General features: G+C 44.2%; 1 protein-coding gene across 1 annotated transcript in view; it reads right to left on the bottom strand.

Moving 5' to 3' along the window:
• LOC138293867 (guanylyl cyclase C-like) overlaps positions 1-26,770 on the bottom strand; it is a 695,267-nt gene that overhangs the window by 455,404 nt on the left and 213,093 nt on the right. The window contains exons 8-9 of the mRNA XM_069233168.1: positions 22,421-22,556; positions 19,856-19,941 (exon numbers count right to left, since the gene is read on the bottom strand). Of these exons, the coding sequence (XP_069089269.1) occupies positions 19,856-19,941; positions 22,421-22,556 (222 nt within the window). The remainder of the gene's footprint in view (positions 1-19,855; positions 19,942-22,420; positions 22,557-26,770) is intronic.

Here is a 26,770-nt window from a genome sequence, read left to right as displayed (position 1 = left end):
CTCCAACAACACCCCACCTTCGCAAGACCTCTGCGACTCCCTCTCCACCTTCTTTCACCGCAAGATCACGGACATCCACGACAGCTTCAACACCTCTACCCCCATGACAGCCGCTATCACCACAACCCCCGACTCACCGGACCCCAGCCACACCAACCTCCTGCTTTCCTGGACCCACATCAACGACAATGATATCATCAAAACCATGTGCACTATTCACTTCGGCTCACCCTCCGACCCCTGCCCTCACCACGTCTTCAACAAAGCAAGCCCCATCATCGCCCCCCAACTCCGAATGATCATCAACAGCTCCTTCGAGACCGCCACCTTCCCTAAAAGCTGGAAGCACGCTGAAGTCAACGCCCTGCTAAAGAAACCCAAAGCAGACCCAAGAGACCTCAAGAACTACCGGCCCATCTCCCTCCTCCCCTTCCTGGCGAAAGTCATTGAGAAGTTCGTCAACGGTCAATTAACCCGGTTCCTTAAAGACAACAACACTCTGGACACATTTCAATCTGGTTTCTGTAGCAACCACAGTACAGAGACCGCCCTCATCGCTGCCACCTATGACATCAGGACCATGCTAGACAGAGGCGAAACTGCAGCCCTCATCCTCCTTGACCTCTCGGCTGCCTTCGACACCATCAGCCACCACACCCTACGCACACACCTCCACGACACAGGGATCCGCCACAAAGCCCTGGACTGGATTACTTCCTTCCTCTCCGGCAGAACCCAGAGAGTCTCCCTCCCTCCCTTCCTATCTGAAGCCACCAAGAACATCTGCGGCGTTCCCCAAGGACCCTCCCCCAGCCCAACCCTTTTCAACATCTACATGGCACCACTCAGAAACATCATCCGATCATACAACCTCAACATCAACTCATATGCCGATGACACCCAGCTGATCCTCTCACTCACCAAGGACGCTGCCACTGCCAAAACTATCCTCCATGACGGAATCTTCCTGCTTCAATACCCTCTGCATGCTCCGCAAGATCTTCAGGTGGATCCCCACCTAAACCAGAAGGACAGTCACCCAGGCCCTCGTCAGCAGCAGAATGGACTATTGCAACGCTATACGCTAGAACCACGGCCAGGCACCAGAAAAGAATGCAACTTATACAGAACGCCTCTTCACGCCTCATTCTCAACATCCCACGCCGCAACCACATCTCAGCCCACCTGAGAGACCTACTCTGGCTCTCCGTCAACAAGAGGATCACCTTCAAGCTCCACACCCACAAAGCACTCCACAATGCCGGCCCTGCTTACCTCAACGAACGACTCACCTTCTACACTCCCAACCGTCAACTCCGCTCCGCCAACCTCACCCTCGCTACCGTTCCTCGCATCCACCGAACTACAGCTGGCAGCAAATTGTTCTCCCACCTCGCCGCCAAGACCTGGAACACTCTCCCCGTCCACCTACGACAGACCCAGGACCTGCTGACCATCAGGAAACGTCTCAAGACCTGGCTGTTAGAGAAGTAGCACCTCCCCCCAGTGCCTTGAGACTCTCGCGGGTGAGTAGCACGCTCTACAAATGAATGATTGATTGATTGATTGAAGATATGCGGGATGCTGTTTGTGATGCCTTTGTAAATGATGTAGCCGATTTTGAAGAGCACACAACGGCAAGAGGAGCCAATGGAGTTCCATCAGTGAGGGGGTTATGTGATCATGTTTCCTCAGGCCCTGGATGAGACATGCTGCAGTGTGTAGGATGCCTCTAAGGGTTGCCAGTGTGGAGTCTGTAAGGCCAAGGAGTTGGGCATTACCCCCTTCCAGATCTGAATAATGTGCAAGCAGTGTTTGAGCTGTTGAATGTCTGAAGCATAGGAGACTTTCAAGTAGATGTATATCATAGGAATACTGGTGAACCGTGATGTTATTTTCTGTAATTAGAGCACAAAGTGATTCAATGTAAGGGTTGGGGATTACAGGAGACATTGTGGAACTCTGGAGGACTCCACATGTTATAGAGATCTGTGATATGGAGATGCCCTTCTAAATAAACTGATCTGCTGTACAGGTAGGAGGACTCTCAATGAAGGACATTACTGATTAATACCCTTTGGGGCTCGAGTGCATATGAGAGCGGGATGGTCGCCTGTTGAAGCAAGTTAAAAGGTTCAACAATATGAGGAGGCCGGGGGCATCTTCATCTATGGTCAAGAAGGCATCATCTATGATGTGTAAGGTGGTGCTATCCACGCTGCTGCATGATGTGAAGCCAGACTGGTAGTCATGCAGGAGATGGTTAGCACTGATGTGATCTTGGAGTTGAACATAGGCTGCTTTTTCAGTGACCTTGCAGATGAGTGATGGGCCGTTAGGGAGCATGCCGGTCACTCTTAAATGAGTCTCTGGGCGGGCAGCTCCTCAGTTCCTTCTGCTCACTCTGGAAATCAGCACCTCCAGCAGGGCTGGCTCTCTCCTTCCCTCTTCTTTACTGGCAGGTCTGCTTCAATGCATTTCAGAACATGAAAACAGCTTTTACTTCCAGGTCATGTCCCCTCACCTATGGGAAACTGGTTATCAGTAGACACCAGCCTGGTCACACAAAATACTCTGGGTACTTTTGTAGCATCCTCCCCCTTGATGAAAGAGAACCTTCAGCTCAGCCACATTCTGGGACAACTAGAAACATGCCACCATAATGGCCCTTCTCAAGAAACCACCACAACTACAAACCTATCTTCCTCCTACCACAGTCAGCAAAGGTCTTAGAGAAATTAATCAACCGATGCCTCATCAACCACTTCAGCAACCACCAGCTCCTCAAAGCCTTGCAGTCTGGATTCAGGTTCAATCACAGTACAGAAACAGCACTTATTGCTGACAAAGATGACATCCGAAGGATCCTTGACAGAGGAGACATGCAGGCCACCATCTCCTGGACCTCTCTGCAGTATTTGACACCGTCTCCCCCTCCCATCCTCATCAGGTGCCTGCATGAGACTGGCATCTAAGGACCCACAGGATCTGCTCATTCTTAACAGAGACCACAAGCTATAAACCTGGCACTTCATTCCTCAGAAGCCAGCAAACCCATCTGCAGAGTACCTCAAGGTACATCAATCTGCCTCACCCTCTTCAACGCCAACCACACACAACATCAATATCCTCTCCTACTCAGACAACACACAACTCATCTTCTCCCTCTCAGACAAGGCCCCCAACACAAAAACACAGGTTCACCCCCTGCATGCTCAAAGTCGCTAACTGGATGAAAGCCAACTGTCTCAAACTCAACACTGACAAGACAGAAGTAGTAATCTTCAGCAACACCTTACCATGGGATTCCAACTGGGGACCGGACAAACTCTGACCCACAACCAGAACCTATGCCAGAAACCGCAGAATAAACACTGACAGCAAATTGGACATGACCACACAAATCAAAGCGGTCACTGCATCCTGCTTCCACACCCTGAAGATGCTGAGAAAGACCTTCAAATGGCTCACAAGCAACACTAGAAAAACTGTCACTCGCTCCTTGTTCACCAGCAAATTGGACTATGGGAACACCTTCTACACCTGGATCAGTAAACAACTTACTAGAAGACTGCAAACCATCTAGAACCAGTAAGGGTGACCGCAACTGCTCCAACCCAGAGTGTCTAGTCTATTTCCATCTGTCCAAAACTAAAGGATCTGGTCTATTGCTATCTTGAACACCTACCTAATGCACATCAGCCATAAAGCTCTCATGCAGTCCCCCATCAAAAGATGCTGCTTGACAAAATAATAGTATAATGAGTATCTGCTGTATGAAAATGGTCTTCTCCAACCAGTTAGGACCCATGAAAACTTACACTGAAGTCAAATATGTGAGCTTGCCTTATCAGTCAATATAAAATGGCCAGTCTATGCACTAGGTAAAGAAGACTATGTAAAATCATTGAAACCAAAAGACAGCAGGATTGGTATGAGCAAAAGAGACTGATTTAGTCCATGATGTTAGTTCTAGCTGTGACAAATACTCTTACTGTACTTCAAATTTGTCATGAGTGATCAAGATCGCTTGCTTTCAATCTATGAATCGAAAAATTATTTCCCAGACACTAAGGGCCTAATATTGGCGGAGGGGTTACTCTGCCACAACAGTGACAGATATCCTGTCCGCCAAAATCTAAATGTCATAGGATATAATGAGATGTAGATTTCACTGCTGTGACGGAGTAACCGATGGACTACAAGGTAAATGGGAAAACAACGGGACTGGCAGAAGCCCACAAATGAAAATGCAATGGCTGACCAATTTAGAATATTGAACACACCATTTTGTGTGCACAGAGTCTCTAACAGAGGTCAGGAAAGTTGTTTGCCTCAAGAGTCCTGGGTCTACCCTATATTGGATTACCCTGTCCTCTCCTTCAGCATTTGATTCAGGAAAACAAAGCAGAGCAGCCCAGGCCTTAATCTACAATATGACGTGGGCTAGATAAGTAGAGCACAATGAAACAGCAAAATACCCCTTAAAAATGTAATGTCCAGTCAGTGCTCTACTTTTATAAAAACGAAACATACCGAAACACACAAACAAAATACTACATCTAAAGTAAAGAACTAGGGGCCGTATTTATACTCTGGTTGCGCCGAATTTGCGTCGTTTTTTTCGACGCAAATTCGACGCTAAACTAACGCAAACTAACGCCATATTTATACTATGGCGTTAGACGCTTCGGGCGCCAAAGTGCCCGGAGTGTGCGTCATTTTTTAGCGTGAACCCCTTCCTTGCGTTAATGATATGCAAGGGAGGCGTTCCCGTCTTAAAAAATGACTCCCAGGCCTTTACGTGGTATTTATACTCCCGGGCAAAAATGACGCCCGGGAGTGGGCGTGGCCAAAAACAGCGCATTTGCGCCGCTTTTTAACGCCTGGGTCAGGCATGGCGTTAAGGGACAAGTGGGCTCAAAATGAGCCCAGAGTGCCCTCCCCTGCCCCCAGGGACCCCCCCTGCCACCCTTGCCCACCCCAGGAGGACACCCAAGGACGGAGGGACCCATCCCATGGACATTAAGGTAAGTTCAGGTAAGTATTTTTATTTTTATTTTTTGTGGCATAGGGGGGCCTGATTTGTGCCCCCCTACATGCCACTATGCCCAATGACCATGCCCAGGGGACAGAAGTCCCCTGGGCATGGCCATTGGGCAAGGGGGCATGACTCCTATCTTTACAATGATAGGAGTCATGTTGATGGGGGATGGGCGTCGAAAAAAAATGGCGCAAGTCGGGTTACGACGATTTTTTAGCGTCAACCTGACTTGCGCCATTTTAAGACGCCCTAACGTCATTTTTTCCCAACGCCGGAGCTGCCTGGTCTACGTGGTTTTTTTCCACGCACACCAGGCAGCGCCGGTCTGATTGCGCCGTCTAACGCCATTCCATAAATACGGCGCCCGCATGGCGCTTCAGAATGGCGTTAGAAGGCGCAAAAATTTTTGACGCTAAACTGCATTAGCGCAGTTTAGCGTCAAAAAGTATAAATATGGGCCTAGGTTTTTCTACGAACTCACCGTTACCCTATGGAGTTGTTCATTATCAGTTCCCAAAATGTGCAATCATGAACAAGGTGACTTTGCAAGAGCACAACCCAAGCTGGCAAAGCAATAATCAATGTCATTAAAGGCACTGAGTTGACAGTCTGCTTGAGAGAACAGTCACTAACAGGCAAAACCATTCAATACAGTCACAGATCCTACTTTTGAAAGCAAAATGTATCCTTGCGTTTTCCCTTCATAGATGTATGTAGTGGTCCAAAAGGGTTGTGAGTTTTATAAGGTCTGATGTAGCACCTGCTACAAATCCTCACAGGCCTTGCAGACTGACAATAATCCCTCCCAAAAAGTGCAGAAGAGCCCACTCCAAGCCTGGAATACAAAACAGTCCAAATGTAGGTGAAGGTGGCAACATTTGTTGCCCATTCCAGTCAGTCCACAAGGTGAACAGATATGGCAAGAGTCTGCAGATGGTCCCAGAGTCTGTAAACCAAAGTCCCCAGCAGATTACTTTAAAGGACTGTACCTCAAAAATCATCAGATGCTTTTGAGTTTGTATGTGCCAAGGTGGCTGCTGGATTATGTACTAGATGCAAGCAAAGCTGGTGACGGGGAATTCCTGAGGTATACCCAGGGCCACTGGAATTATGCAATTGTGCAGCTGCAGCAATTATATAATTAAAGATTTGTGGCATTTGCCAAATAATTACCTGCCGCACAATCTCCAGATGTTAACAAACAAATTGTTTATACCTCAAATGGTTCAAACGTTACTAAAAATGCAGTGAAAAGTGTTGTTGCATGTGGAAAGCCCCTCGCAAAGCTAGACTGGTCACCTTTCTGTTGCTTATTGTTATATTTGGGTGTTAAGTTGGTACTAATGAGGTGCAACCATGGCCCAGACAGTGTGCCAAGTTTTAAAATGACCAAATAATGTAGTAATACTATACCAAAATATGCTGCACTATGCCACGAAATGTGCCTTTTTTTTGTCACATAATTTACTCAACCCTGCCGCAGAATTTGGCCCTCTTCTGCCACATAATTACAGTGGTCCTGGGTATACCTGACCCGAACATGATAACTGAACTGTCACCTCTTTTGCACAGTTCAAATTCTGGGTGGTCCTCCAAGTAGTCATTGCTTGATCACTGCATGATCAGCTCAGGCCAGTATCATGGACAAATGGAGCTTCCCCTGGGTCTCCAAACTGCACAGATTCAGATGTTTGTTTGGTCCCAAACAACAGGCCATATCCTTTGAATATATTGATTCAGTATGAAGGTAGGGAGGGTCTGAGAGTGTTCCTACTGTGCCATGAGACAAGTTCTACATGAACTGGGGTCCTTCTAGTTCAACAGAGAGGAAACTTGGAGAGGCACACACAAAGCTGACACACACACACACATACACGCACACACACTGAGTATTTATGATCAGGCAGTTTAGAAAATGTGTGTTTGTGGTTGTGTTATTGTGTTTTGGAGAAGGGTGAGCAGCATATTTTGAGCTTGTAGCAGGTGTGTTGTTAGTTGTGATAATTGTGTGAGGTTCACAATAGTCCTGTTTTTCAATATAATGTTCCTTTTCCAGCAGGCTTTGGAGGCATTTTGTTATGTCTGTGTGTGTTGGTGGTGGACTTGGTGGCTCAGCGAGACATGAAGAGTGGACTTGTTTTTGTAGAGTAGCCTTATTATGTAATAGACAAGGGGATTTGAAGTTGTTATGAGTGGCATGTTGTTTATTTTGTGTATGTCTGATTAGTATGGAAGGAGTATGGGTTGGTGTGGTGAAGGAGCATGTGGATCATAATGTAAGGCTCTAAATTGTGTAATGGATGAGAGGCAGGTAAATTAATGATGCTCTGTTGGGGTGCTTGTGGTAGATGTTTGTGAAGAGTGAGAATTTAGGGGTAAAGATTGTTCAGCATTTGTATTCTTTGTGTAGTCATAAGGGTGGGAGTGGGTGTGACTGAAAGTATTATGAAAGTTGATGTTATTTTGATGTGCTGATGTGTGTGGTCTGTTTTGGTTTTGTGAAATAGTGAGAGGAGATATTGATGTAGTGGTTTTCTGTGAAGTATTACAGGGGGTGTATATGTGTTTTGGAGACAAGTGTATGAGGTGTGTAAGAGGGGATGGATGTGGGACAGGGGTGTTTGTGTTAGTTTTGATGAATGGAAGAGGTAATATGTGTGGTGGAGTATGAGGATTGTATGGTTGTGTGTAATTGGTGAAAAGAGGGGGAGGGTGTTTGTAGATGGTGTGTTGGAAGATTGGGTTTAGGTATTGTCATGATAAAAGGGGTCTGGCAGGAGCAAACAGAGAATAGTGCTGTTGGTGTCTATGAACAGGAGGTGTGTATCTGGATGGCTGAACGTAATGTATACTGTGGTTTTGTGTTGTGTGGGCGATGGCAGGGTGTGTTAGTGGGAATGGACAGAGTAGTCTTTGCTGTGAGAATGAAGGTGTTTTACTGTTGTAGGTGTGGTGGATATGTGTATAGATCTGGTATATGGGGTTTTATCTTGTTTGATGAGATTGCAATCTGTATAAGGTCAGTTTGAGATGCATGAATTGGATGTCTTTGCTGATGATATGTTTGCATGTTGATGGATGTGTAGGGACTATGGTCCTTTCTGGTAAATGGAAAGTTGTACAAAATTTCTAGCCCTGGGCCCGACTAGTCCCAAACAGGCCCAAACAGGCAAATGCCCTTGTCCTCTCCGCCCTTAGCCTCGACACCCAGGCTGATAGGCCCTGAGCCCTATGCTTAAATAGCCCTATTGACCAGTATAATCCAAGCCCTAACCCTAACCAATCTGATTTGAAACCCTAGACCCCACAACCAATGGAAAGACCCAGCCCTATTTATCAATCATACCCCTAGTCCTGACAACCAATCAAAACACTGACCCTAAAACCACAAACCAATGGGAATCTCAACCCTAATACCAATCAAAAGCCCAACCCTAAAAACAAGAACCGATAAGAATCTCAACCCTAGTACCAATCACAACCCCAACCCTAAAAACATGAACCAATAGGAATCTCAAACCTAGTACCAATCTCAACCCCAAAAAACATGAACCAATAAAAATCTCAATCCTAGTACCAATCACAACACAAACCCTAATCCTTAAACCAAAAGAAATACTAATCCCAATAACCAATCACAACAACATATACAACAACCAATATAAACGTATATAAGGGCCAGGTTAACTGAAGTCCAAGGCCCTGTGGGAAGGGAGAAGGGAGCTGCTGTTCTATTCAGAATCTCCTTGGATAGAGACAGGCTGAATCCACACTTCCAAGCTAGTACAGCCTACTTTCCAGGTAAGGTAAAGATTGTAAAAACATTGAAATACTGCTTGTCGCACACTCAGATATTTGGCTTTTTCAAGGCAAACACAAGTGATGCAGACAGTTTTTAAACACAATTTAAATCACAGAAACAGATTAAGCAGTCTCCTAAACACACTCTGGTTAGCCACTGAGATGTACATAGCCTTTTTACTTAAAAAAAGAGGGGGGGAGCTTTATGTAGTCTTTTGCCACAAAATAGGATTGAAATTTCAAACAGTCACGGCTAAAGAAAAGAGCAGTTTAAACAGGTCAAACTGCCTGAAACACAGAGAGCCCACAGTAAACAGGAATGTGTAGCAGTACAAAACACGTTTTAACAAATAGCAAGATTTCCCAGAAAGTTTGGGGCTTCCTACCTTGGTCTCTTAGGAGTCCTTGATCACTGGGCTGTATTAGGGCACAGGAAAAAAGCTGGGCTCACAAAATGGAGGTCCTAGTAGTGACAGACAGCCTATTTTGTATTTTAATACTATGAGTGGTGCTCCTCTCATAGGTTTGCTTTGGGAATTCCCTTATAGATGTTTATGTGGTAAATTCTGATCTGTAATGAGTAGTGTGGGCATGTTTGGTATGTTTGGAATGATAGTGAGAAATCCTGCTTCCTGGTGTAGATGGATTTTAGCTTACTATTTTAGAAATGCTGTGTTTAGAAAGTGGGCATTTCTCTGTGCTTATCATTCTGGTGCTTTGCAGCCTGACTCCGATCCACATCTAGGGCAGGGTGACAACTCCAATGTGTGCATACTCTCCAGACAGCTAACACAAAGGGAGGGTTGAGGTGTGTTAGAAATGGGGTCTTTGGTTGACAGTCAGGTTACCCCCTGTTCAAGCAAGGACCCTCACTCTAGTTAGGATAAAAGAGAATCACCCTCAGCTAAACCCTGCTTACCCCCTTGGTAGCTTGGCAGAGCAGTAGGCTTAACCTCAGAGTGCTGGGCGTAAAGTATTTGTACCAACACACACAGTAACTTAATGAAAACACTACAAAATGACACAACACCAGTTTAGAAAAATAGGAAATATTTATCTAGACAAAACAAGACCAAAACGACAGAAATCCAACATACACAAGTCAAGTTATGATTTGTTAAAGGTTTAAAATAAAAAGAGTCTTTAGGTAGTTGTAACACCACACTAGCGCTGCTAGCGTGAAAATGTACCTGGTTTGCGTCAAAAATAACCCCGCACGGGCGGTGTGCGTCGAAAGTAACCCTGCACGGCTGTGTGCGTCGAAAACAACTCGGCACGGCGGTGCGTGTTGAAAAAGCCAGCCACACGACGATCCGAAAGTCCCGCGGCGCAGGGTGCGATCTCTCAGCCTCCGTCAGCGATGCTGCGCGTCGTTTCTCCTGCTCCGGGCGTCGGTTTTTCGGTCGCGTTTCCTGCGGCGTCGTTTCTCAGCTGCGGAACCGGCGTCGCGTCGTTTTCTCAGCCGCGATCGGATTCGCGTCGATCTTTTCTTCGCACGGCGCTCGGTGCGTGTATTTTTGTCCTTAGGCTGCCAGCCTCTCCTTTCAGGGTCCCAGGAACTGGAAGGGCACCACAGAGCAGAGTAGGGGTCTCTCCAGAGACTCCAGGTGCTGGCAGGAAGAAGTCTTTGCTATCCCTGAGACTTCAACAACAGGAGGCAAGCTCTACATCAAGCCCTTGGAGATTTCTTCTTCAAGATGGAAGGCACACAAAGTCCAGTCTTTGCCCTCTTACTCTGGCAGAAGCAGCACTGCAGGAAAGCTCCACAAAGCACAGTCACAGGCAGGGCAGCACGTTTTCCTCAGCTATCAGCTCTTCTCCAGGCAGCGGTTCCCCTTGGTTCCAGAAGTGTTTCTAAAGTTTGTAAGTTTGGGTGCCCTTCTTATACCCATTTTAGTCTTTGAAGTCACCTTTCTTCAAAGGGGACTCACACCTTCTTGTGAAATCCTGCCTTGCCCAGGCAAGGCCTCAGACACACACCAGGGGGCTGGAGACAGCATTGTCAGAGGCAGGCACAGTCCTTTCAGATGAGAGTGACCACTCCACCCCTCCCTCCTAGCAGAGATGGCTAATCAGGAAATGCAGATCACCCCCCAGCTCCCTTTGTGTCACTGTCTGGTGTGAGGTGAAAAACAACCCAACTGTCAAACTGACCCAGACAGGGAATCCACAAACCAGGCAGAGTCACAGAATGGTTTAAGCAAGAACATGCTCACTTTCTAAAAGTGGCATTTCCAAACGCACAATCTCAAAATCAACTTTACTAAAAGATGTATTTTTAAATCGTGAGTTCGGGGATCCCAAACTCCACATGTCCATCTACTCTCTAGGGGAATCTACACTTTAATCATATTTAAAGGTAGCCCCCATATTATCCTATGAGAGAGACAGACCTTGCAACAGTGAAAACGAAATTGGCAGTATTTCACTGTTAGGACATATAAACCACATTACTATATGTCCTACCTTATCCATACACTGCACCCTGCCCTTGGGGCTACCTAGGGCCTACCTTAGGGGTGCCTTACATGTAAGGAAAGGGAAGGTTTAGGCCTGGCAAGTGGGTACACTTGCCAAGTCGAATTTACAGTGTAAAATTACACATACAGACACTGCAGTGGCAGGTCTGAGACATGATTACAGAGCTACTTATGTGGGTGGCACAACCAGTGCTGCAGGCCCACTAGTAGCATTTGATTTACAGGCCCTGGCACCTCTAGTGCACCTTACTAGGGACTTACTAGTAAATCAAATATGCCAATCATGGATAAACCACTTACATACAATTTAAACAGGAGAGCATATGCACTTTAGCACTGGTTAGCAGTGGTAAAGTGCTCAGAGTTGAAAAGCCAACAGCAACATGTCAGAAAAAAATAGGAGGCAGGAGGCAAAAAAGTCTGGGGATGACCCTGCATAAGCAAAAGTCCAACAAGGTGTAACAGGATAACAGCTGCATACTGAATGGTCTTCTTGGGCTGGGAGAGAGGGATGCACTTTAATAGGCTGTGTCCTACACTCACACAAAGGGCTCATTACACTGTATTGATGTCTGGATCCAGAATAGGAGCGAAGGGAAAATCTTGGAACTGGTCAGATCTGGCTGGACCTTCTCTCACCTTCTAGAAGCTGGGCACCTGTAGTATAAGTGCAGGGGCTCTCGCCCCATGATTTCAGAGAATGTTTGGTAACCTGGACTCTGCCAGAAGGACTGCTGGACTGCACCGAGGGGCTCATCTGAAATGCCCTTTTGTTGTTGCCCTGCTGCCTGAAAAACTGGGTGGCCTAAAGGACTCACTGGATGGTGTTTCTGTTTGTGGCCCTGTTGCTAGCCTGCTCCCTCATTCTGGGCTAGTTGGACACTGCTGTGGAACTGCCAGGAGGAACCGCCATCTTTCTCCTGCTGTGCTGGCCTCCCTGTCCCTGCTGCCTGCCTCGGATTCTTTTCAGTGTTCTCGCCCAGGGGCCAGTGGGGGATTGCTGGTGTGCAGTTGCTCTCCCTGGCCCTGCAACTATAGCGCAGTATTTCTTCTGACTTTACTGGGGCAGAAATGAGCATGTGGTGTGCGCTCTTCATTCTTCCCTTCCTGGTGTTTTAGCACAGGGTGAGCACTCATTATTATTCTCCCCCACAGTGCGTGTAGAGGGCTGCCTGCAGTCCTTAAGCACACAAAGCAGCATGGACAAGGTGTTTTCTACACTCCCCCAAAGAGCTACGTGTGTTGTTATCTCATCACCACAGCCCCCTCCTGTGAAGGAGACCATGGCATGGAGCAGCAAGAGCTGTTGGGCTCTGTGACCGCCACACTTCAAGAGTCCCATGTGTCTACAGCACAGTCTGTTCAAGAAAGGAGTTTCATGTGTGGACCCTCAACCTTTCCTCTAAGGAGTGCTTCATGGGCCCAGCGCAAACCTACTGTCCGCTGCCAGTGGGACCAGGAGGGGTGCAGAGCGTCAGCTGCTCGCCGCTTTCCCATGTTGATCAAGTTGCCATAGCTACGGTCAGTCCCTCCTCCAGCGTCAACTGCGGGAGTCTGCCGAAAGACATCCTGAAGTCAGAAACCCTACCTTTAAGGATCTCCTCAGTGACTCGCCAAGAGTGAAGGTAGCGTTGGAGCCGCAAAAGAAATGCCACCTCGCCGTGTTCCCTTGCGGCCAGACCAGTTGGGAAAGGAGGCGACATTTGGAAAAGTAGCTGCCTCGCATACACGCGGAGGCTCCACCTGCCCTCTCCGCACGCGAGGGAACCATCGGGGTACCCCGCTGAATTCTGTGGAGGCTGGGTGCCCCCTTTTTCTCTTGTGAGGTGCACCTTGGGGGCACCAGGAGCATTGTAGTGTAGCGGGGCAAGACCTTCCATGACGTCCCCGCTTTTCTGCACTCAGGAGTATGAGGTTACTGGAATTCACATACCTCGTGTAGTAGGTGGGCAGGTGTGCCTGCGGCCTAAGGTTGTTCTAATTGCATTCATCCCCTCGAGAAGCCCCCTAGCGCTCCTCGTACTATGATAACAATGTGGTGATTGATTAATGTAACTTCTACAACTTGATGCAGGCCAGGCACCAGGGTGTATACTGATCTTGTGTTACTGTTTTACTACTGGGCCCATGTCTGTATTTACCTTCTGGGTGTCATGTACGTGGATGTTAAATTTCCTGGATGATGGGTTTGTGATTTTTATCGTGGTGATCCTTGCATAAGTGCAATACTGACAGGAGGTGCACCATTATCATGCCTCATGAGTTTTTGCTAAAATATGGGGTTACCTAGTGAGTCACATGTATTCAGATATACCCTACCTGCTGCCTTTCATGCCCTGATGCTCTGATATATGACATTCTATTTCTTGCAAAGACAAGGTACACAGTCTTTAAGAATATTGTCGTTTTGGGCTTTGTGATAAATAATAGACTATATTTGATATAGAACCTGGTGTGAAGTTTCTTTTGTGGTGTATTTATTCTGTGGCAAGTGTGAGGGTGTTGTGCAAACACGTTACACATGACCTCTGGGGATAAGCCTGACTGATCTGTACCAAACTAACAAGAGAGTGAGCACAGGTTATTTTTGGTGTGTAACTTAATTGTCCTGACTAGAGTGGTGGGTTCTGCCTGGCTTAGGTGCATACTTTAGCTCCAGAAACTCAATTTCCAAGAGGTGTGTCAAAAATCCTTTCAGAGGGCCAAAGGGCAAGCAAAGTCACTGGGTCCAACAATGGGGATTGAGGCAACATTTAGGCTAAACTCGCTAGTAAGTACAAATCTTACAAGTTCCACAGTGACTTTTTAAAAGTCAGAAGTATCTTAGTGGAATAACACTTCGGTCAAAGTTACGTCACAGGTAAGCATAAGCCTGGAAGCTGTGCTCGAGGCATCCACAGTGCTCTTACACACAGGCAGTAGGTCTTCCTGAGTTCAGCTGCAGGTTGTTGGTGCTTCTAAGTTCTAGTGGGTGAGTCGCTGCTCTGTTTTCAAAGGGTAGCAACCCACTACCCTTCCATCGCTCAGATGCTGCTCCAGGGCAAAAGCCTCCTCTCTTGACTGTGGTCCCCACCTGGCATATTGGGGTTGTAAATAGAGGTACTCAGCACGATGTTGCCTCAGAGTAACAACACAGAAGTCTAAGCCATGGTGGGGAAAGTGTTGGAATTCAGTTAATTTTACAGTAGACAAATTAGTGGACATCAGAAGGATAAGATTAACTATTCACACTACAGTCTAAGCAACAGTAGGGAAAGTGTTGGACTTCTGAGGGGTTAGATTTACTTATTGCCACTTCAGCTAAGCAACAGTAGGGAACTTCGGAAGGGTTATATTTACTATTCCCACTCCAGGCCAAGTAACAAACAGGAAAACTGTTGGACTTCAGAGGGCTTACATTTATTATTTCCACTACAGTCTAAACAACAGTAAGGAAAGTGTTGGACTTTGGAGGGTTAGATTTACTATTTCCACTACAGCCTATGCATCACTAAGAAAGTGTTGGACTTTGGAGGGCTTACATTAACTATTTCTATTCCCATGTATACAAAAGTAGGAAAAGTGTTACATATCTTAAGGATTACATATGCCATTCTAATTCATTATTATTTTATAAATTACCTAACAACTACAAATAATGAAACCATATATTATACAAGAAATGCAAAGAATATAACAATTTTAAAACAATTAATTAATTAAAATTACATTCACACCATCCCTAAAAGACACAAAACCACAAACACTCAAAAAAATTGACAAAAAGTATTTTCTAAATACATTTCTTTATTCACATTTTACATGGTAACAATACATAGTAGTGTTATTTGTGCAGTCAAGTCGCACACGGTACCTTTGCTCTCAATTCACAGAGCAGTATCCTCTTTTCCAGGCTGGCCATAATTCAGCTATCTACTCACTCAACACTGTGACCCATGGCCCCACTCCATCCTTCACTGTGAGTTATCTGCAGGGGTTTTACTATTCTCAGAACCATTTACCTCCACATCGCTATGTTCTCTGCAGAACGCCAATCTCTGAGGGTGCCCTTAATGTCATGCTCATCTGCCACCGCCCACTCCAGTAAGTCGCCACCTCCTGGCTAAGATCTCTGGTAGCTGGGGCAATTCAGCGTCTTGCCAGAACCACCCCCAATGCGATCATTTGGGGTGGCATCTTTGGTATCCTGCTCCAAGCTCGAAATAAAAAAAAATCTTAAATTAAAAATATGATTTGAATTAAACACATAGAATTAAGATAAAATTTAGAAACAATTATAGAAATAGTGATGATACAAACAGAACAATACATTAATAATTAAATTAGAAAATGCCAAATCATTTAATAACTAAATGTATATATATATATATATATATATATATATATATATATATATATATATATATATATAACTAATTATCAACAAAAAATGAAGATTAACAATTATTCTAAAAATATGTAATTCCAATAATGTTCCACCCTATTCCTCCAGAAACCAACCAACCTGCAATTAAAATGCATATTACTACCACAATTATAAAAAAATAAATTTGCGTTATAATTTATAAATAAAACTTAAATAAGTAAAATAATAAATAAATAGTAAAGCTATTTAAAAAATAATCAATTAAAAATGTAATTTACAATAAATAATTAACAAATAAATCAAATTAATTACAATCTAATTTACTTCCCACCTTGTTCCCCCACAAACCCAACAACCTACTACTAAAAAATAAATTACTAACATAAAGGTAACAATTTAAATTAAAATTAAAATACAAAAATGTAACTTAAGCACATAAACTAACAATAAAAAAATAACCAATTCACATAATTAATAATCAATTAAATATTGAATTAACAATAAAAATAAAAATAAAATGAAAATGAAATTTATCGTAATTACAATTAACTTCCTATCCAATTCCCCAACTAACCCAAGAACCTGCTACTACATTACAAATTACTAATTAAAATAAAAAAAATGTAAATTACATATTTAAAATTGCAAACTATATACTTTAAAAAATGTATATTGCTTTTAACTTTGTGATTTTCCCGTTCTTCCCTGTTGGGCTCGTTGTCCTCTTTGCTCTCACCTTAGGGTGAGACCGGATAAATAGTCACCACCAACCCGTCTCGGCCTCATCAATACCTCATGGCTCTCTCTGTGGAGGACGGGGCAGGTGATACATGGCGAACTTTTATTTCCTTAAATGCGAGACAGGTGATGCAATAGTTCCCCAGGCTCCCATTGCCCTGAATGTCCTTCTACACTCTTTATAGGTGCTCTTCTCTATGGTACATTTGTTGCTGCTCCAATCGTCAACTTGAACTTTGTGCCCACGTCACGGCTATGGTATATCGTAAGTGTCAACATATACAAATAATTGAATGTGACTTTCTGGCTTGGTATTGTAATTTTATTGCTGACATTTGTATGGCTTGTTGAAAACCCAATAAACATATTCTGAGCAAGAAAGAAAAATAATAACAATTATCCCAACAATAGTGGCACAGAAAATGAATATACTAATATTTAAAAAATAAAATGAATATGCTAGATTTAGTAAAGTAAACAATATTAAATATAATGTTCCTACAAAACAATATTATATACAACAACAAACAAATGTTCTTACCATAGATATTCTGTTCTACTATATTTTGATAATCACAATGTTTTGACACCACATTCATGTCATACAATATTTTTAATCCACTATTTTGGTCATTTACCTGGCCCTCTTAAGTCAGAGCGATGCACCAAGGAGATGGCCCTTATTTTTCCCTGAGGTCCTGACCTCGCAGATGTGGGTCACAAACAAAGGCACATAGGGTAATGGTCCCTCTGGTGTGGTGGCCCCAATGTAGATCAGAATCTCACACTCCGCTTCAGGAATCCACTTGACAGGATCCTCACTGGACCTCGATCTCCCCAGGAGCTTTCCTCCTCCTCCTCACAGGGTCCTCTGGTTTTAGCAGACAAGCAGATGCTAGTGCTCCAGCTTCCAGGGCAGTAGTCTTCATTCTCCTGGGTGATGTCACCCTCATCCAGCAGGAAGACTAAAAGTCCTTGGGCCCCCAGACCTGGTCACAACAGGCAGACGTTGTGCTGAGCTTCTCCATGCTGATGCATAGCTGCAGTTTGACAATTTTGGGAGGCTCAAACTCCCCTTGTTCTAATCTGTTTCCAAGAACACATGTGCTCTAGTGTTTTAGCCTGTAAAGACCGTGTTGTGGGTGTTGCCCACTTTGAAGAGCCCACTCCTTTATCCTATCCCTAGTTAACAAAGTAGCCAGTCACAGAAGGGCAACCTCCAGGCCTGGAAGACCCACAACAAAGGCCATGGGAGTGACTAGAGGATCACACCTTGATGTCAGCCTAACTGATATAAGGTTACAAAGGCCCCTAGCCTTACTCTTTATATTTCCCTTATCAGCCCATCTAATTCCTGAGATGTGCCCAGGCCCCACTGACCAATGACCTTTTCAGAATCGAGGAACACTTTTGAAGTGCACAAGAGAGCCAGTCTCTCCCTTCCTCCAGCATGTGTTCCACTCAGGTCTCAGGAAAGCAGGCAATCCACAGATCTATATGGGTTGGCTTATCCACCTGAACTTGCCTTTCCAAGGCCCTGGGCTTTCCAAGTGGATCCTCCAGGCCTCCATGTACTGTACCACACACAGACACACTTACATTACGGCACGGGCGCACAAGCACACATACGTTGCACAGAGCTATATACTAACATGATGTAGGCCAAGGGCAAGCTAGGAACCGGAACTCTAAATAAGTAGGCCTCACTCCAGTGGCGCAGGTAAATAGGCCTGATCACTTTTACAAAAGCAATACTCTGCCACCACTGTGCTTGTGCTACTTAACATTTAGTAAAGGCAACAACCCTTTACCACTACCAGGGTAACTCTTTGTGTACCACATCTAGTTTAACAAGAATGCAATCCATGAAACAGGCCTAGATACAGACGCACGTGCATGATTGGTGTTCGACCAAGATGAAAAAACAGTGCCAAGGATCCAGATATCACTGGAACTGGGGCACTCATGGCATGGGTGCACATCCATCATCACACAGAGGACTTTCCGTCCCAACAAGGTGCAATTTGGGTGTACTTTCAACCTCAAAGCACAACTTAGGAGTTTCAGTTTGTTTAACAGGGAAGCCCTCAGTGAGCCAGCCAGATTGTTGGGCTCACTGTGACAAATTCAAAAATGCACATGGGCAGATTTATTAATTATTTATGCAACACAGCACAGCAACTTCTCCCATCCAAGCAGCATGTCCACAGAGTCTGTAGAAGTATACACGCCCACTGCTATTCTTGCCCAACAAAGCATACATGTAGTTGACTGGTGTTTACTGAGGTACAAGAGAGCGGTATGTTCATGTCTCCTCTCTACCATAGACCACATATGGACATCACTATTGATTATAGGGGTGTGCAAGAAGGCAATTGCAGCTCTAGTAAAGTAGAAGGGACAGGGTGGCATGCGAGTGGGGGTAATTAAATTAAATTAAAAATTAAAAGAACACTTATCTCACTGCTGCGTGCCACTCCGCTTCTCCGTCTCCTTGCTACAGGCAGGCATGTGCTTCCAGCCTGCTGTGTGTCAATCCTGACGTTGCTTAGAGCAGCGTTAGGACTGGCTGGGAGCACCCAGCCAGGGCGCTCCCAGGCAGACTGGGGCCCTGTGCAGGCTCTCTCCAGCCCAGCAACTGTGTTCCTGGGCTGGAGAGAGCTCTCTGCGCATGTGTGTTTGGCTGAGCTGAGACGGCCAGCCATACACACATGCGCTCTGAGGGAGAGTGCTGTGCACTCTCCCTTATTGCTCGTCACCTCCATGGCCAGCCACTTTTTCCCAAAGTTTATTGTCGTTTTTTGGGAAAAGGTTTGCAGCGGCCGCCACTGGCAGGAGGGCGACACTCCTCCGCCCATATGGAGGAGCCGCCCCTGCAAGAAGGTGAAGCTAACACCTCCTCCCACCCAAACAGGCACGCATGTCCTTGACTGGCATCAGTCGAATGTGCACAAGAAGGAGAATTCACATTTCCTCCCACCTAAACAGAATGCATGTAATTGACAGCTGTCAGTAAAGAGGCACAAGGAGATGTTCATGTCTTCACTGATCAAAGATCACACAAATACTTGAATGGTGCCTTCTGTGGTGTAGAGGAGAGTGAAGTTCACTTCTACCATCCAAACAGCAGGCATGTACTTAAGTTATGTTGGTCAACGTACAAAAGAGTTTAAAGCTCACATCTCTTCCTGGTCATAAAACAAGCTTTACTGCAGTGGTGTCTGTGAAGATACACAAAGGAGTATGTCATGTCAAACCCCTGCCTCAGAATGCAGCCCTTGTACTTGACTGGTGTCGGTCGATGAAACACAAGAGGCTGGATTCAGTTCTCTTCCATCCCAGGGAGCATGCATGTATCTGACCAGTGCGTGTTCCAAGTGCAAAAACAAGGTAAGTTCATGTCTTTTACAAAGAGTATACATGTACCTGATTATTGATTGTCGAGGTGTACAAGAGAGTGAAATTTGTGTCTCGATCTCCAACATCATCCAAGATCAGGGGTCCCCAGACTCCTAGAAATGAAATGCAATGAGATGAATGTCATGTCGTCTAGTGTAGACAAGTGGTACTAGTTAATGGTTTGTGCTACTTTGCAGTAAGGAGGCATTCACTGGGTAGTACTTTTGCGTTCCAACACTACCAACAGTGGGTTTCGATGCAAAGCCATATCTATGAAGATTGTTAGACTGGGCTGTGTGTCAAAAATAATGCCCCCTTGAGGAAGGCATAAAGCAAGAGAATTTTTTTTATTTCATCCGTTTGCACATTGCATGTGTGCTGCACTGTACAACACACATCCAATGTTTGGAATGTTAAAAATGGTCTAACCATAATATTTTGTATTCTGAGAGTCCCCTTCTGATATAAAACCTATGCTAGACATCTCACACACACCTTTCATGGTGCAAATAGTGTTTGCATTCATTTAGGCTCATTGGATAGTAACATTTCTGGCACTGCCTGGGTTGAGCACTTCTCTCGGTTATACTCTGGCACTGGCGATCAGGACCCAACTAAAGTGATGCCTCTTATACAGGTTCCACAGGCATTATGTCATAAATCTCCTTGTGCCCTCCTGGTTGGACATTGTATTGGGGCAGTGTTACCATGGGTCCACCAGATTTCTAGTTTTCAGATCTCCAAAGCATTAGACTGGATTACACCAAACAAAGCCCCTGGGTTGGATTAGATGCCAGGATATTTGTTTAAGTCCTTTAGAGATGTTTGGGGCCCCCATCTCTCACTGTTCTTTAGTGCTATATTGAATGGTGCGCCCACCCCTCCCACGTGGGCAGGGGCAGAAATTGACCATTTTAAATGTGAAGGCACAATTAATAAAAAGAAGATAGTGCAAAATCATATGTGATGTGAACAACAGTCACTTGAAGTTGCTTCATTAACGTTGGTCCCATGCTCCTTGAAAAGGATTTTTACCCTGAAAAAATCTCAATAATCCAGTGGCGTAGCGTGGGTTGTCAGCACCCGGGGCAAGGCAAGTAATTTGCGCCCCCTAACCCGTGGATTTTAGCACTCGAGTCCCCCCCCCAGATGTTGCGCCCGGTGTGGCCGGCCCCCCCTGCACCCCCACGCTACGCCACTGCAATAATCTCAGGCATTTTGCTCAACATTTGTAATGCGAAATGCGACAAATCAGAGGATGTTAATCTATCGTAGATAACATTTCATTAGAGCCTAGACATTTATATAAGAGGACATTCATGCTTGACGCTATTCTCAAAAAGACCCTTGTCATACATTTGTCAAGTTAAAGAGTTCAGAGTTACCTTTTAAGCATAGGAAAGGGCAGTACAGTAAAAAATGACAATGTATTGGCTTTTGCCCTTTCCCCTAAACCACCACCAAGTATGGGGATGATCCATTCCTCTTCCCACCATGGTAGAGCAGTTACTCTGCTGTATGTGTTGTTTTAGGCCCAGCAGAACCTACGAATGCTGAGGGTCATCAATTGCTCCTGGTTAGTATGGAGAAAGACTGCATGTGTTTGGTACTCCTAGCACTCTCAGGATTTAAGTCACAAGCATCGTATGGCCCGATCTCATTTCTTGGTGCTGAGCATGATGAGGACAGACAGTGAAAATCTAGTTAAATGCACACTGGGTGAAGGCTCCTAGGACAAGCATGAGAAACACAAGCAGACCTGGTGAGCTAAAGGTCACAGTGGCTGTAGTAACATGGCAGGCAGGACACACACTGGCGGAGCTGATCAGGGACTTGAAAACATCCACAGCTGAGCATAGTACTACCATTAATCTCAGCCCTGCCAAGTGCCACGCATCACGGGTTAGATTAACGCAAATCGTTAGTCATTCCTGCACTGGATCATTTTGTCATGCAATGTGGACCGTTGCTCTGCTCTCAGAAGCAGTTTTTATGTGCCAGTGACAAAAGCTAGTTGTAAGCAGGCTGAGAAAGCCTCTGAAACACAGCATATACCTGCTACTAGTTATGCAGCCAGGACAGGTAAAGGGTCATAAAAGATTAACAGCTGTCATAGTTAAACTTCGGGCAGTTTACACTGTTGCATGAGGCTGACTGTGTGTAGTCCCTGCTCTCTACAGATGCAGGTAACTTTAAATGAAATGTCAATATGTTGCCAGCGAGCACGCTGTCTCATTGCAAGTATATTTGGAAAACAAAGGGGCACTTATTTTAGCGCTTCATGTGTGGGGTGATTTCTAATATTTATGTTCACAGGGATTTTTCAGCATGGTTTTAATTGCAATCAAGTTTCACTCAGTGCACACATTTTCACACATAAGGCATCGAATGCCATTCATAAGCACACCTAAGCCATGGTAATGTCACACATAAGCAATATGCAACTTGTCAGCTATGTGGAGCCAGTCTAAATGTTTTTTCTTTTAATTTTTCTTGCTTTCAAAAAAGTTTATTTCTAAAAAACAGGTCAGCACTAATAATCTTGTAAACCTTGGTGTGAACAAGACCCACTATGCCATTGTTATACCTCACCTTGGATTGACAAGTTACGGAATTTATCAAGGAAGGTGTCAGGCGTAATCAAACTCTTGTTTTGTAGAAGATTCTGAAGCACATATTCAAAAAGAAGGACACCGTCGAAGTAACCTGAGACATACTGGTTCTTGAGCTGCAAGAGAAGGAAAACTGTGAGGTGGGAAACCTGGGTGTAACTTATCAAAATATCACCCAAAAGCCAGGTACACAACCAGTACACTTAAGCCTCAGATATATTTCTGGAAGGATCACAAGCAGAGGTGAGCTGGGAGCTCTCTAAAGGTGCAGGGTCAAATCATTGTACACATTCAATGATTGATCTATTTTTGGAGAAATTATGTTTAGGGCTGAGAAGGAAGCACATTCTGTTGTATGACGCTCAGCTTGGGACTGCTAATATGAATTCAGAGCCTATACTCGTTTAATATTTGACTGTGGATGGATTAACGTTTGGAATAATTAAAATACTTTTTGGTTCAATGCAAAAATGTCAAAACAGATGTACAAATCAATGTTTTTTTCAGGCATTTCCTAATTTTTTCTATTTCGGGTGGAATATTTCTTTCTACTTCTGATTTTCATGACCCTCAGGTCAATATAAATCACTAACAAAGGTGTACTAGCTATAGAATCATCAACCTTTGTGTGTTGAATTTAATATTATAAAATGGCCATTCATCAGCATTAATGCATTTCCGCTGCCTTTATGGATGTGGGTGAAAAATATATAATTAGTGATGTTACTTCTTTCCACAAATGGAATTTATTTACAGCACAAGTCCAAAGAGAGAGATAATGTCTCTAGAATCTCTAGATAAGGCATTACATTTTCCTCACATAAGATGAAATAGAAAATGCGATGATCAATGAAATTACCCAGAAGTAAGCCAGAACCACTTCACCCTATATGCTGTGAAATTACCCACAATTATGGGGTCAGACCATAGCAGTTGCGCAAATAGGTCATGTTTTGTTTCTAATCTGAGCAATACACAAATTATGCCCACACTGAACGCATGCTTTGTTACAGGATTAATGCATAAAATGGTTTCCAAATGAGCTACAAATGTGCCCCTCCACGAGATTTATGACATAAAATACAGACAAATTATTATTATGAGGTTCATGAAATTGCCCATCAAGATCAACTACTAGGAATACAAATGGGTAAGAGTTAATTACAAAACTGTTTCTCAATAAGGAGTTCTGAGTGACATCAATATAGAAAGATAGCAAAGCCAATGTATAAATTTATGATATGTATGTCCTCCAAAATTATCTGCTCTGTTTATAAAAACTAAGCCGATACAAAGGAATAATGGGGTAGTGGTACGTAACACGGCCACTTCTCCCTGCCTGAAATTAAAAACAAAATACACGGCCTCCTACAACCCACACCTGCCATTATATGTGCCTTTCCTTCCTTCCCATCTAGAAACTGTGCTCCTTGCTTTCCATCGCTGCTCTGGCAGGCTCTCAGAGAGCCCAGCTATTGCAACCTGGAATTCCTGCACTGTGCAGCAACAGTGCTTAACAAGTTCTTCTACCCACCGTTACTACATCATAGTAGTGAATTACTGGATTTAGAATCCAGTCATTCACGCCACCAGCTCCCTATGATAGTCATGCATAACATGACATTATATATGGATAATAGTGAATGACAGGGATGTTCTTCACCAAAGCTTTTTGAGTAACATCAAACAGACAAAGAGAACAAAATACAAATTAACACTTCTCATGTTTTTGTCGGTACAGCCAATAAATGTGCAAGCACTAGGTACGATTGAGCAACCTGTTTAAGTATTTGAAAACCAGGCAGCATACCTTAAATGGGATCCGGTCATTCATGGGTAACCAGTGTAAGTACACTATTACAGAAGTAATGTGATTCTTCTTCCTGAGCCCCAAATCGAGCTAACCTGCTGCTTTCTGTGCTCTCTACAGGTAATAGATGTCAACCACAAACATGCCTGCAAAGCACTACATTACTCTAGCCATGCAAAAACAAATGCGCCTACTACCACTGCCCTACTAAATATGGATATTAAGGGTTTGAAATGCAGAAGAAGCAATGGCTGATAACTGTACTGATCCAGTCGTTCAGGAACCTTTCTCAAAGATCCCCCCTCCAACAATTTATTTTACCTTCACTGATGTTGGGATTTGCAAAACAAACTTCTCAAAGTGTGTTCTTTTTCTGACTGAAGTATGAAATTCTCAGTTTCAGAGCTGTTTAATTTCTGGCTATTCTGAACCATACATGACTACCTCCCCAAATTCTCCGCAAGGCCGCTACAGATCTATTGTCATCAGGAATTCTACTACAGACCTGTGTATGATCAGCGTATGGTTTTACAGAAACCAACTCATACTGGAAAGTGCTCAACTGGGGCCCACATAGATATTGTAAAGCACAGGCAAGAGGTATAAGTCTTGCAGGATACCATAAGAATGTACAGCCTCCACTGATATAAAGCTTCCTAAATTAACTCTGTCGCTCTGGTAAAAAAAGAATGAAACCATGAACGGCCCTAATGTTGGCTTCTGCTAGAATCGCCGTTCTATCAAGAAGGTTGGCATAATACACAATGTCGAAAGCCACAGATAGGTTCAGCATGACCAGCAGACAGGTCGCCTCCTCATCAGCCAGCCAACAGAACGCTTAAGCGCAGATTTATGAAAAGTGGCGCTGCACCTAGTGATGCACCACTTTTCTAGCACCCATTAGCACCCCACTAACACCACTATGTTAGCGCCGTATTGAAAATATGGCACACCATGGCGGTAGTTAGGGTAACTAGCATCATAACCTTTTTACGCTAGTCCGGCGCTTTGCAGGTTAGCGTAAAAAATTATTGCACTAATCCTGCTATGTACCCAGAGGCCCATTGTAATCAATGGCAGCCTCTTTTTAACACCTGCACTTACAGGCATTAAAAATGCTGATAAAAATGGCGCAAAGGAATCTCATATATTACTTTGCACCATTTTTATTGCCCCTCTAGCTCCGGAACACCCCCCTTGCATACATTATGCCTGGTGCAGGCATAATGTGGCACAAGGGGTTACAAAGTAGCGCAATGCAAGCATTACACCACCTTGTAAATATGGCACGGCGTTTTTACCTTTCCAAAGCCACATTAGCATAAGAACAATTACACTAATGTGGTGTTGGAACAGCACAAGGCCAGCATACATCTGGCCCTTAATGTCAAGAAGCAACATTGGATTTTCCATCTGAAGACACATCCATGGTCTAAATCGTGAGATTGACTGGATCCCCCTTATCACATATTTCAACTTGTAGGCATGGGCTTTACACAATTTATGTACAGGGATTAGATAATTCTAACTATGTCTAGTGTTAAATGAGGGGATCACAGTATGTATTGTGACAATCACAGAATTGATGATATATGCAAGTGTTATACACCCTAAATACATACTTATCTCAAAAATCCCCAAACTGGATGATTTGTTCGCCTTTACACCTAATTTACTACAATGTTTTTACCCCACTTCTGCTCACAAAAATGGGGGAAACCTGTCCATTGAGCAATGCTTTGTGGCTCCCCTTTGGCAATACAACATACATTTACAAATGGGCACTGCAGTTTCATACTAAAGCGTTCTTATAGATGACTCACTGCCCTTCCTTGATGTTACAGCTCCCATAACTTCATACAAACTGTTGGACCTGGCCTTTTCTGCAAGGTCATCCCCAAACATTTTGCCTTCCTCCTCCTATTTTTTCTGAATTCTTTTTTGTTGGTTTTAAGACTCTGTGCTCTTTACCACTGCTAACCAGTGTTAGTGTCATGCCCTCTCTTTAAAACATGGTAATATTGGATGATACCCAATTGGCATATTTAATGTACTTTTAAGTCCCTAGTAAAGTGCCCTACCTGTGCACAGGACCTGTACATTAAATGCTACTTGTGGGTCTGCAGCACTGATTTTGCCACCCACTTAAGTAGCCCCCTACCATGTCTCAGGCCTGCCATTGCTAAGTCTTTGTGGGCAGTTTTGAACTGCCATTTCGACCTGACAAAATAACCATTTTGCCATGCCTAAACCTTCCTTTTTAATACATACAAGTCACCCCTAGGATAGGCCCTGGGAAGCTCAGAGGGCAAGGTGCAATGTATTTAAAAAGTAGGACATGTACTTCTAAGTTTAACATGAACATCTCCCAAAGTTGTTTTTCAGTACCTCAAGGCCTACCTCTCCCATAGGATAACATTAGGATTACCTTATTACATTTTATAAGTGTAATTCCCAATTATGAAGAGATAGACTTTTTGAGTTTGGTGTCTCTGAAGTCACAATTTAAAATCACAACGT

Source organism: Pleurodeles waltl, chromosome 4_2, assembly GCF_031143425.1.
Source record: "Pleurodeles waltl isolate 20211129_DDA chromosome 4_2, aPleWal1.hap1.20221129, whole genome shotgun sequence".
NCBI classification, from domain to species: Eukaryota; Metazoa; Chordata; class Amphibia; order Caudata; family Salamandridae; genus Pleurodeles; species Pleurodeles waltl.
This window is presented reverse-complemented; position numbering and strand designations above follow the sequence as displayed.